This window comes from Adiantum capillus-veneris, chromosome 4 (genome assembly GCF_014529385.1).
Source record: "Adiantum capillus-veneris isolate H3 chromosome 4, ASM1452938v2, whole genome shotgun sequence".
Lineage (NCBI taxonomy): Eukaryota > Viridiplantae > Streptophyta > Polypodiopsida > Polypodiales > Pteridaceae > Adiantum > Adiantum capillus-veneris.
This window is the reverse complement of record NC_140934.1, coordinates 152904341-152917977: the sequence shown is the minus strand read 5'-3', so window position 1 is coordinate 152917977 and position 13637 is coordinate 152904341. Positions and strand designations below refer to the sequence as shown.

The 13637-nt window shown below is 44.0% G+C and overlaps 1 protein-coding gene across 3 annotated transcripts in view; it reads left to right on the top strand.

The window, feature by feature from the left end:
• Positions 1–2461: 2461 nt before the first annotated feature.
• The window catches only part of LOC147460179 (uncharacterized), a 54293-nt gene continuing 43117 nt past the window's right edge, over positions 2462–13637 (top strand). The window contains exons 1-2 of one of the 3 annotated variants that reach the window (XM_086511278.1): positions 2976–3101; positions 3275–3412. In XM_086511278.1, coding sequence (XP_086367404.1) covers positions 3301–3412 — 112 coding nt within the window. In that variant the 5' untranslated portion in view covers positions 2976–3101; positions 3275–3300. Of the gene's footprint in view, positions 2867–2975; positions 3102–3186; positions 3413–13637 lie in introns of those variants that run through there. The other 2 variants (XM_086511280.1, XM_086511279.1) reach the window with 2 other exon arrangements.

The following is a 13637-nucleotide window of genomic DNA, read 5'->3' as shown; positions in this document are numbered from 1 at the left end:
TATAATACTTTCAAGATCAAATTCATTTGCACTACACACATGCATGTTTATGACTCAAGTTTGTAAAATGAAGACAATTGAGGTGCCATGTTTTCCACACTTGTAGATTGGTTCAAATGAATAAGCTAAACAAAATAATGATTTGCTAACAATGAAAGATATTTCATATTTCAATGTTGATTATGATATGGTTGGACCAAGACTTCACGGCACATGCATTGTTGCAACACCACAACTTGATATGCTACTAAAAGAGGTGAGCCCTATGGTTTATGGTTCATTGGAAGCTCAAGAGAATGTTATGGCGTTATTATCTTAGAGTTCGATTTTTACAATTATGCTCATAATGATATTGTTATGATTGATCAAGATTGCAGATTGATGATCCATACAATCAAGAGAAGCCTGTCCATAATACATAGACCACTTTGTCCAAAAGCAAGCCTACAATGGATGTAATAAAATGTTATTGCTAAGCAAAAACGATCATTTCTTGGGATTTATAGATTCATAACATATGAAGAATTTCTAGGGTCATAGACAATATTTGATGTGAAGAATGTTAGTTTGGACTTTCAACAATTCCAATAAGGACTTATAATAGTTTATTATGAGCCAAAGTAAATTGTTGAGGTAGGAGTAACCATGAGTTATTCAAATGTAATAATTGTCATATTTGCATAAAACAGGGGCACAATCACAATACATACTTACCATATTATAGTGTAATGTGATATTTCTTTGTCTAAAATTTGCGTTCCTTGAAAAAACAATGGCACAATCATAGTATATTCTTACTATAGCATTGTATAATGGGGTATTGTTTGTCACTGTATGGTTATAGTAAGCAAGCTCTATCGTTTAGCATATTGTATGTTATGAACAATTTTTCTTTGGTGACAACATTGAATGCTCTGAATGCATACCTAAGACAAGATATTACAAATTGTAGTTACTCCACATACACACTTGTCAAATATATGATAGCCCTTTTGGAGGTAAAAACAATATTTTTTCTTGTGATACCCTTGTAACGTGACGAATTGCTTGAGATTGAGAAAGTAGTCTAGATAGCCACAAGTTTGGTCTAGAGAACATGAATGGTAACCAAGTCGAATATTAGTGCGTTGTAGTTGGGATGCAAAAGAGTATTGTCTAGTATGAGCGCGTGAAATAGTTATTGCTCTTTGACCCCATGCTATGCAAAAGGGAGTGATTGTATATCTTCAACTACATGTGTTATGACTTTATCTTGCTCATACAATACTTTTGAGATTGACTTCTTTTGCACTACACATGCAAATGTTTATGACTCAGGTTCATAAAATGAAGACAATCGAGGTGCCACTATTTTCCACATTTGTAAATTGGTTCAACCGAATAAGCTAAACAAAATAGTGATTTGCTAACAATGAAAGATTTCAATGTTGATTATGATATGGTGGGACCAAGACTTCATGTAGCTACAACATCACAACTTGGTATTCTACTAAAAGAGGTCGCAAAAGAGGTTCCTTGGTAGTTTAAGAGAATGTTATGGTGTTCTTATCTTAGAGTTGGATCCTTACAATTATTCTCATGTTGATATTGTTATGATTTGACAGGGATTGCAAATTGACCATCCATAACATAAAGAAAAGTTCGTATATAGCACATAGACTGCTTCATCCAAAAGCAAGCCTGCAATGAATGTAATAGAATGTTATTGCTAAGCAAAAACAATCATTTCTTGGGATTTATAGATTCAAAATATATGAAAGAATTTCCAAGGCTAGAGACAATTTTTGATGTGAAAAATGTTAGTTCGAAGGCTCATGGAGACACTTTCAACAATTCCAATAAGCACTTATAATGAGAAAAAGTGAAATGTTGGGGTAGGAGTGACCATGATGTGTTCAAATGCAAAAATTGTCTTATTTGCATAAAATCATTGTACATACTTACCATATCATAGTATGATGGGGTTTGCTTTGTCAAAAATTTGCATTCCTAACAGTGGCACAATCATAATACATTCTTATTATGTCACTGTAAAATGGGGTACTACTTTCGCATACAATAAATTTTGCTTTGTTTAAATTTCAGATTGTTTTTCACTGTATGGTTATAGTAATCAAGCTCTACGGTTGGACATACTGTATTTTATGAATGACCTTTCTTTGGTGACAACATTGAATGCCTAAGATGCTTTGGCACATTGCCAAATGCCAAAAGTTTTAGCAGTTGTGAATGAATGCATACCCAAGGCAAGATATTACAAATTGTAGTTACTCCACATACACACTCGTCAAATATACATTGCGCACCTTAAGGCAGTGCCATAGTGCATGTGCATTATGAAAACAGAGGGCTCTTATCATCCTATGATGATCTCCCCTCAAAAGTGGGTGGCATCAATTTCGGCAGGCCCTTGTGAGTTTCTCCCAAAGCAAGTCCTTTTTGTTTTAGGCCACTTAACGATTGCATTTGCGCGTGTGAGGCGTTTTTGGGGGGAAGACTCCCGTGAAAGTGACGAGCATTCAGCAATAGCTGCGTTGTGGGCCCCTTTGCGGCCGCAGAACCGAATGTGGGTAGTTTACCTTTTTGTTTCGAAAAGCTTGCAACAGAGTGCGAACAAAGCAGCGGCTCTGCACACGTTCTCTCCTTTTTGTAAAAACAAGATTACTCTGCTTTTATAGACCGAAGCTGTTCAATCATGTGCTCTGCGGAGCTTCGATAAAGCGTACATTTTGAAGTAATGGAGTCAAGATGCTTCATTCTTGACAATTAAGCGAGTGACACTGTACTCTACATATTTAGTGTGCTTGATGAGATACATTGGTGATCGTCATGGGTGATGTTGTGATTGAGGCTCCGAACTCTCCAGGTACCTCTATCATAAATCAAGCAGCACAACACAACACCCCCCCCCCCCCCCCCCCCCCCCCCCCCCCTCCCCTCTGCGTTTTTTCCCTTTCCTTCTCACTTCCCGGGTCCCCATTTTTTCTTTGCTTCCATCAAGCTCTTTTTGTGGCTACTTTGGACGATGTGCTCTGTCGTGTAGAGTCAAATTTGGCTGAATTGAGTATAGCCCAACCATATGCAGCTGGCTCTCAAGTCACGTATCCCCTTCACAGTTGTCACGTTTGCATGCATGTGTGTCAATAATTGCATTGGATTGAGGTTATGAAGGCGTTTAACATGAAAGGTTATACAGCTTACGTTTAAAGTGTTCATTCTTCTAATCTTTGATTTTCCGGCTTCGAGAGAAATGTTTTTTCTTATTTTAAAGAAGCATGAAACATCTCAAATATTACAAAGATGGCTGAAAACAGTGGCAACAGGCGTGGCCTCCATCAAGGGACAACCATCTCGGATCTTGACCTCTTGAATCAACGCCGATCAGCGGGACAATGGGCAGCCCTTTGTTGTGGTGAATCTTTACTTGAAGTGTCTTCTAAGGCACACAAATGTCTGGCGCAATGGATGATAAACTTGACTGAGAGATCAACTTGGGCAGCCCTCTGTTGCGGTGAATCTCCCCTTGGAGGGTGCACCTATCACACCAGAAGCTTTGAGCAGTGAATACGAAGTGTGTTATTTGAAAGAATACCATGTTCAAGACGAGGCACCCTACACAACACTGGGGAATCCTATGACACAGTGCACATAGATAAGAGAGCATGATTTGAAAGGATGCCGCCTTGCATAATAGAAAGGATTGGTGAGGGGCCTCTTGTGTGTAACCCAACCCTGTGGTTAGCATCCTGTTTTGGGATTTCTAGTTAGGCATGCAGTGCTATGCCATCACTATTAGAGTTCAGAATCCTGTTCGATGATGGCTCCAGTATCTCCCAAGAGTAGATTAGAGAGTGAGCTGTTATGTGGCTCTGCCTGGCCGTATATGAGGTAGACGGACCTTTTTCTCGGCGATGCACTCAACGGTGTTGCCCCCCGGTAGGTTCGCATGAAGCGAGATGTAACAAACTGCTGACGTGTCGAAGCCTAAAGAATGGAGCCAACTTACAGATGCCGGCCGAGGGGCCTAAACCCTAAGAAGAACAAGCAGTAGAAGAAGTGTCACAGACTGAGGACGTGGTTGCCCGAGTGCAGAAAACCCTAACCCTAATTTCTGCCAGAAACCCTAATTCTGAAAACCCTAATTGCTGAAACCCTAATTCTGGAAACCCTAACCCTAAGACCTGCAAACCCTAATTTCTGCCAGAAACCCTAACTGCTGAAACCCTAACCCTAAAACCTGCAAACCCTAATTCTGCTGCCAAAACCCCTAAAACTGCAGAAACCCTAACCCTAACCCTAAGGACAGATTTTTGCGTTTTGCGTTGTCTGATGACGTGGCAGGCTGTACGGATTTCCGTGATTTATGCTGGCAGTTTTTGGCTTTGCTTTTGAACCAGAAGCTTTTGAGTTTTAAAGGCTTTTTACTATAACTGCTTTTCAGGCCAAGGGCCTTTAAATATGAGGCTAGGGCTCATTCTCTGGCATGCTTCCTGGAGAAGGTGCAGAGTCTGGAGTACCGGCTTGTACTTTGATGATGCAATATAAAGAAATACCGAAAGGGGCGCCAAGGTTTGGGGCCAATACTCTCTTGGGTGGAATTCCGCCACTCCGTGTCGCGTGTTGTCTCTCTCTCTCTCTCTCTCTCTCAGTTCAGTTGTTATTGAAGTGCTAAAAGTCTATTCAGTCTGCTCTTTTCTATTGGCACGTGGTGCCCGCCTTGTGACAGTGGTATCAAAGCATCAGCCGTGTGCTTTCCTGAAAGCATACCGGTCCTACAAAAGAGCAGACAGAGCTATTGGAATTGAATTATATTTGAGATATCAGCCACTCCCACCCTTACTTCATCGCGCATCGGGTGCGCTCTCATCTTCACCGCAGTGTCTTACAGGGCATAAGCCAATTAAGATCACTTGCAAGAGAAGGATTCAGATTTGTTTCAAGTCACTGTTTTTCTCAGACGTAGTGCCATGTAGACGTTGATGTCTACAGCTACCAAGCAGCATACTCCAAGTACTTGGCAAGCTTTCAAGAATTTTTTTGCCCGAAGTTATATGGTTTCTGACATCTTCCTTCGGAGTGCAACTTCTGGCAGAGTGGGTGCTTGCCATGGAAACCCTAGCAGATTATAACTTGAAGTTTCTCGACATCTCCTAGTAGATGTCTCTTCACGAGCAGATGAACTTGGAGACCGAGTGCGATTGCTATCTTGGGACTACCATCGCCGCCAAAGAAACACTGTTTGTCCAAGAGCTGATGGACCATGCTGTGCTCGGCTACGACCTTATGGAAGAAACCTAACCCTAATTTTTGGTACAGGTTTCAGGATGGAAAGTCAGTCGACTTTTCGAGCTCGATTGATGTCGAGATTGCTTTTTAAGTTTGAGTTCTGTTTGAGCTTGTTTGGTGGTCCTGTTTGGAATTTGTTTGAAATGGATGGTATCTGTTTTGAACCTGTTTTGGTGCCGATTTGAATTGTTTGACTCTGGTTTGATACTGGTTTCAATGATTGGTGATTTTACTCCTGGGTGGAGAAGTGAGAAATACTGTTTTGGTATTGTTTGAACCTCGGAACGACGCAGGCCGATGCCTGGGGAGCGTTTCGTTGTATGTTTGAAAACCTCCGAACGACGCAGGCCGATGCCTGGGGAGCGTTTGGTTGTATGCTTGTAAAATAATTGTTGGTGTGACTCTCGGCCCAGATCTGGATGGTTATGCGGGAGGAGTATTAAGAAGTCTGAGCAGTGGTTACTCTCAGCACCTCCAAACGATGCAGGCTGCGGTCTGGGGGGCGTTTGGTTGTAAAAGGCCTCTATATCTCCCGGCCCGGACCTTTTTAGGTTATGCGGGAGGAGTGATGAGGGAGTCGTTGAATATCTCCCGGCCCGGACCTTGTTAGGTTATGCGGGAGGAGTGTTCATCGGCGGCTTTATGTTTCTATGTCTTGTAACATGCATATGTGAGCATTTGTGTTGCATTGTGATGTGCCAAACACTGAATATTCCTAATTGGATGAGATTGCCTGGGTATGTAATTTTAGTGCATCAAGACACCCGTGGAAGATCAGTACGGTCTGGGTGTGATGGCTAATTTTACTACGCCGGAATATCAAGAGTTCCGATTTGGACGAAAGGAGAAGCTAACTCCTTGATCAAAACAGCCGATAGGAGCAGCTAACTCCTTGATCAAAAGAGCAGAAAGGAGAAGCTAACTCCTTAATAAAAAGAGCAAACTGATTGTCCCTCGGAATGTCCCTCGGAAATTTTGAGCTAACTTGAGTTGTTTTGCAGATATGCTGTAATCGCGGGCGATTACTCTCTTTCAAGAAGGGGAGATGTAACAAACTGTTGACGTGTCGAAGCCTAAAGAATGGAGCCAACTTACAGATGTCGGCCGAGGGGCCTAAACCCTAAAAAGAACAAGCAGCAGAAGAAGTGTCACAGAGTGAGGACGTGGTTGCTCGAGTGCAGAAAACCCTAACCCTAATTTCTGCCAGAAACCCTAATTCTGAAAACCCTAATTTTGGAAACCCTAACCCTAAAACCTGCAAACCCTAATTTCTGCCAGAAACCCTAACTGCTGAAACCCTAATTCTGGAAACCCTAACCCTAAAACCTGCAAACCCTAATTCTGTTGCCAAAAACCCTAAAACTGCAGAAACCCTAACCCTAACCCTAAGGACAAATTTTTGCGTTTTGCGTTGTCTGATGACGTGGTAGGCTGTACGGATTTCCGTGATTTACGCTGGCAGTTTTTGGCTTTGGTTTTGAACCAGAAGCTTTTGAGTTTTAAAGGCTTTTTACTATAACTGCTTTTCAGGCCAAGGGCCTTTAAATATGAGGCTAGGGCTCATTCTCTGGCATGCTTCCTGGAGAAGGTGCAGAGTCTGGAGTACCGGCTTGTACTTTGATGATGCAATATAAAGAAATATTGAAAGGGGCGCCAAGGTTTGGGGCCAATACTCCCTTGGGTGGAATTCCGCCACTCCATGTCGTGTGTCGTCTCTCTCTCTCTCTCAGTTCAGTTGTTATTGAAGTGCTAAAAGTCTGTTCAGTCTGTTCTTTTCTATTGGCACGTGGTGCCCGCCTTGTGACACGAGACCCCTGTTGCTAGGGTTTCCTGGGGTAAGAGTCTCCAGTGTTTTGCACTTGTGCTACTGATATGTGTTGCAGGTCAATTGTTGCTAGGGTTTCCCGGGCTAAGAGTCTCCAGTGTTCTCCAGTGTAACAAATTGCTGACGCGGCAAAACCCTAAAGAATGGAGCCAACTTAAATATGCCGGCCGAGGGGCTAAACCCTAAGAAGAACAAGTAGCAGAAGAAGAAGAAGTCCTACCAACTTATGGGGACCCCGTCCGATGGGGCCCCAAGTGACATAAAGGATTAAAATAAAGCAGGATCCGGACACACGCCAAAACTGATGACGTGGTAGATTTCAAAAAATTGCACTGACATGATGACGTCGCAGGCTGTACAGATTTTCGCGCTTTGCGCTGGCTGATGATGTGGCAGGCTATACGGATTTTCGTAAATTGCACTGGCAGCTTTTTGGCTTTGCTTTTGGACCAGAAGCTTTTGAGTTTTAAAGGATTTTTACTGTAATTGCTTTTCAGGCCAAGGGCCTTTAAATATGAGGCTAGGGCTCATTCTCTGGCATGCTTCCTGGAGAATCTGCAGAGTCTGGAGTACCGGCTTGTACTGTGTTGATGCAATATAAAGAAATACCGAAAGGGGCGCCAAGGTTTGGGGCCAATACTCTCTGGGGTGGAATTTCGCCACTCCATGTCGCGTGTCGTCTCTCTTTCAGTTCAGTTGTTATTGAAGTGCTAAAACTTTGTTCAATTTTCTCTTTTCTATTGGCACGTGGTGCTCGTCTTTGTGATAGTGGTATCAGAGCATCAGGCGTATGCTTTTTTGAAAGCATACCGGTCCTACAAAAGAGCAGACAGAGCTATGGATTTTTATTTTATTTGAGGTATCTTCGCCCTCCAACCCGGACTAATTAGCCACTCCCACCCTTCATCGCGCATCGGCGCACTCCTGTCTTCACCGCTCATGTCTTACAGGGCATAAGCCATTAAGATCACTTGCAAGAAAAGGATCCAAGATTTGTTTCGAGCTGCTGTTTTTCTCAAAGACAGTGCCATGTAGATGTTGATGTCTATAGCTACCAAGCCGCACACTTTCAAGGACTTGGTAAGCTTTCAAGAAAAATTTTGCCCGAAGTTCTATGGTTTCTGACATCTTCCTTCGGAGTGTAACTTCTGGCAGAGTGGGGAATCTTGAAATGCTTGCCATGGAAACCCTAGCAGATTATATTTTGAAATTTCTCGACATCTCTCAGTAGATGTCTCTTCTCGAGTTGATAACCTTGGTAGTTTGGTGCGATTGCTATCTTGGGACTACCATCGCCGCCAAAGAAACACTGTCTGTCCAAAAATTGATGGACCATGCTGTGCTCGGCTACGACCTTACGGAATGAACCTAACCCTAATTTTTGGTGCACGTTTCAGGATGGAAAGTCAGTCGACTTTTTGAGCTCGATTGATGTCGAGATTGCTTTTTAAGTTTGAGTTCTGTGTGATCTTATTTGGTGATCCTGTTTGGAATCTGTTTGAAATGGATGGTATCTGTTTTGAACTTGTCTTGGTGCCGATTTGAATTGTTTGACGCTAGTGCCAGAACACTTCTAATCTAGATTGACTGGACTGACGGAACCCTTGTTATTGAAGTAGCTTGTCCACAGAAACATAGGGTTGGATGTGTCACGTGACACTGATTGGCGTGAAGCCGGTACCACATGACGCTCTCAGCGACTTCAACTTGCTGAGGTGGATGAACCGTTACTACAGGTGAACTATGTATTGATGTCTACAGTGATCAAGGACAATGTTCCTCTTACAATTGAGGAGGCACTTTCACAACCAAAGTGGAAGTTGGCCATGCAAAAAGAGCTTGATTCCATCAAGAAGAACAACACATGTGTATTGGTTCTGCGGCTTGCCAAGCGGAAAGTGATTGGGGTCAAATGGGTTTACAAGACCAAGTACAAAGCTGATGGTTCTTTGGACAAGCACAAGGGGAAACTAGTTGCCAAAGGCTTTTCCAAGAAACCCAGTTTAGACTATGAGGAGACCTTTGCCCCAACCGCACGGATGGTGACCGTACGGATTGTTTTTGCCCTTGTTACCTTTTTTGGGTGGTTGGTTTTTCAGATGGATGTGGTTTCGGCATTCTTCAATGGTGATTTAGAGGAGGAGGTTTATGTGGAACAACCTCTAGGGTTCGAGGATCCGGACTTTGCAGACATGGTTTGTAGGTTGCTCACGGTCCTCAATGGCCTCAAGCAATCTGCTTGAGCGTGGTACTAGAAGATTGATTCCTTTTCCTACGACACTTCTTTCAAAGATCTTCTGTTGATCTAGACTTGTACATTTACCGTGAGGGAGGGTTAGTGACACTTATTATCCTCTACGCCGACAATCTTGTGATTGCAAGTAGCCATGTTGAGCACATCCGCAGTATTATGGAAACCTTGGTAGAGGAGTTTGAGATGACAGATCTTGGCTTGCTTCATCATTTTCTTGGATTGAGGGGGGCATTTTCCTCTCTCAAGAGCGGTATATCCAAGAATTATTGGAAGCTTTTGGTATGATCGAGTGCAAACTTATCTCTACTCCCATGGATCCCAATCAGAAGTTGTCACAGTTAGATCTTCCTGTTTTAGTAGATGCAAGAGTATCGGAAACTGGCTGGTTCTCCCATTTGGATTTCAGTTTCCCGGTGGGTCTTCTCAGTTCCTTTATGCAGAAACCCACCAAGCTACATATGTAGCAAGCCCTTAGGATCCTGCGGTATTTGAAGGCGACCAAGTCATTAGGCATTTGGTATGCAGCTAGAGGTACGGATTCCCAGATCATTCTACGAGGATAGAGTGATTCAGATTGGGAAGGTGATCCAACCAGACGACGGTCGACCACAGGTTTTACCTTTCCTTTTGGCTCAGAAGCAGTTTCATGGAGCAACAAGAAACAACCAAAAATTGCCTTGTCTTCCACAGAGGCAGAGTACCGTGCTGTTTGTAGTGCTACATGTGAGTCAGCATGGATTCGGAGGCTACTTTTGGAGATGGGCTATTTTCCACAACAGACGACCATTATGTACTAAGACAATCAGAGTTGTATTGCCATTGCGAGGAACCCGGTGTTCCATGCCCGGACCAAGCATATAGAGATTCAATACCATTTTGTTCGTGAGAAGACCAACTAGAGTACAAACCGACTTTGGATAACCTTGCTGACATCTTCCCCAAACCTATTCCATTGGCGACATTATCCTCTCATGCCAGCTCCTTTGGACTACTTTCCCGTCCAGGAGCTGAGATGGTGTGGTAGAGTTCATTTTCCTGTCCAGTGGTAGCTTCGGTATCTCCCAGGAGCAGATTAGGGATTGGGGCTGTTTTGTGGTTGTGCTCGGCCGTACTTTAGGTAGACGTACTTGTTCTTGGCGGCCAATCATCGGCATCATCAAGATATGCATTTTTAGTCTTTCATTCCACTCTCATCGGGAGCGCAGATCCGCCTCAGATCTACCCCTTGGTGGCCATCCGCATTCCGCAATCCCACATCGAGACGGATCCAAAGGTGCATCAAATCAACCCCGGAGGTTGAAGAGTTACCGCGGCAACATTCCCCATTCGAGTCAGTAGAGTCTGCACTTGAGGTATTGCATGTGTGTACATTCCATTTACGCAATCAGAAGCAATTACCACATCGGCAATGGTATGGGGGGCCCTTGAGAGGGTTGGTTGGGACCCCATCGGATGTCATTCTTCTCTCTCTCTCTCTCTCTCTCTCTCTCTCTCTCTCTCTCTCTCTCTCTGTGTCACGTGACACATCCAACCCTATGTGTCCGTGGACAAGCTACAGCATGATCGGGGTTCAGTCAGTCTAGATTAGAAGTGATCTGGCACTTTTGTGAGTCTATTTGTAGACCGTGCATGCCCAGTCACTTAGCATAGATGCATATCCTCTGGTTGCACACAACATGATCATCAATATTCCCTTCAGAATCCATCAGATTCAGTTAGGGGAATTTTCCAGTGCATTTAGCCTATTTTTCCTATTTTTGGTATTTTTCACTTATTATTTTTAAGCGACTTTCCAACAAAAGTAGGTAGGGCAATTTTGCTAAGTTAATATATAAGCAAACCCGAGTTAGCACTTTCTAGCAGAAGAGGCAGCAGGAGCCCATGCTCAACAGGCACCTTCTCAGCAGAACCCCAGCACTTGGCGTTTTTGGATCTCCCAACCTCGCCATACACATCAGCCCCTAGCGTTTTCTAGCGCCAGGACATCTCTCCACTTTGGCGTTTTCCCACCTGTAGCCATCGCCAGCAAGCCAGCACCATTAGCGTTTTTTACCTCAGCCAATCAGCCCATTAGCGTTTTTTACCTCAGCGTTTTCAGCCATAAAATGCAGCATCAGACCTGCAACAGACAAGCGTTTTCAGCCCTCAACGCAGATTCAGCAGCAGATGAAAACGCAGCAGATTCAGCCCCATTGGTTGCAAAAGATCCCCCATTTTCAGCCTCGAAAACGCAGCCAAAACAGTCATTTTCAGCCACCGAAACAGTCCCGAAAATCAGCAGTTAGAAGACCACAGATTTCAGCCCTAAAGTCGTCGTCGTCATCGGCATAGTCCCAGATTGCATCAGCCATTGCATCGTCATTGTACCACTTTGTGCAATCATAAGTAGACCACTCTCGCCGACGAGAGTGGGGCTTTCGGAGGAGGGTTTTACGTCGTCTCTGGTGTCGTATCTCTCTTCTCTCTCTATCTCTCAGTCTCACACACTTGCACGCACATTGTCCATTCACTTTGTTCGTGATCATAGCACTTTCCACTAAGAAGGGAAGGCTTTCCCTTCCATAAGAACTAAAAGGAACCTTGAGCACAGTTCAGAGCACTCATCTTGAGCAAAGCGCAAACAATCATTCCGCTGCACCTAACATTGGTATCAGAGCTTTGGCAGTGTTTTGTATCACTCAAGGAAAGAACCACAAGAACCAGAAGTTTTTTTTTTTGCTTGTTTAGGTCGCACGAACCCAAGTTCGCTTGGGTGTGTTGATTCCTTATCGTATTTTGTTGAAGAGTGACAGGAATCCCAAGAAAGAAGGGCTTGTCCAGCCTCCCCTTGTGTCTCTTTTCACTCATTGAGAGCGGACCGTGCACTTAGTGGCCGGCCAATCGACGTGAGGTGGGAAAAAGCAACCTTGGTGTGAGCGCAAGGCCACCAAGGGGTGCGCCCGCAGAGAAGAGTAGAACTCGGGTGAAGAGAAGATCCTTCTCCAACGCGATTTGCAAGCAAAAGAAAACCTCAAGAACCCAAGACCCTTTAGAATCAAGAACCTCAAGAACCTCAAGACCCTCAAGAACCCAAGTTCCTCGCGAACTTAAGAACCCAAGTTCATAGTGCATGGTCGTCACCCGACGCGGAATGGATACTTCGCATACAGGTGATGAGCATGAGAGAGGCGGCGAAGATTTTTCCCCACCAGGAGATTTTTTCGACCCTCCCCCTTCGCCATCTACGCCACGAATTATTCTAACTCCTATGGAGATGATGGTCAAGTCAATGATGGACATGATGCTGGCACAACAAGAAGCGACTCGCGTTACTTTAGAAGCGAATCAAGTTGCGTTGGCACAACAAGAAACCAATCGCCTTGCTTTCGAACGCGAGCGCGATGAACGAAAAGCAGAAAGGGACGCCGAGCATGAAGCTCAAAGGGAGCTACGCACTCAAGAATTTATTTCCCAAGTGCTAGCCTCGAAGACCGAACCACCCAAAGATCGTGGGAGTTCATCAAGTCGCGCAAGCCACGATGCAGATTCCAACCATCTAGTCACAGAGAAGTTGACTTTTAGTAAGTATGACGGTAAGATGGATGCTACGGTTATTCATTCTTGGCTGCATCAATTTAATGCTTATTTTGCGACAACTAAGAGGACAGGAAATAGCAAAGTTTTGACGGTAACTATGTACCTTGCCGGTGATGCCATCAATTGGTACCACGCATGGCAAGAGGCACAGTTAGCCGCGCACCTAGAGGTAACCGACGGATTCACGCCCCTTTCCTTCGATTGGGCTGATTTCCAAGACAAGCTCAAGGCGCGGTTTATGCCACCTCAGTACCTCGCACGATTGAAAGACGATTGGCGCTCTCTCAAGCAAAATGGTATGCCAGTCATGTCTTTTTCTAATCGTATTTTGCAGCTAGGCACTCAATTACGAAAATTGGATGATGAGCGTAAGGAGGCTTTTCTCTTTGGATTGGACGAGTATATCAAGTACGATGTCGAGGTTCTCGATCCAATCGATCTCAACAAGGCGGTAGCGATTGCTCTCGCACAGGAGATGAAGCACAACAAAGGGAAGCCTAAGGAGAACAAGACTTCCACAAGTACCTCGCAGACTTCTCAGAATCCTCAGAACGGTAAGAATGATAACTCTTCCAACCAATCTTCCAACAGTCTCTCATCAAAGAATTCTTCCAATGAATCTAAGGATAAGGCTAACAAAATTGCTAAACCTAAGCTTACTCCATATGAAAAGGTAGCACAAGGAATTGTAGGAGG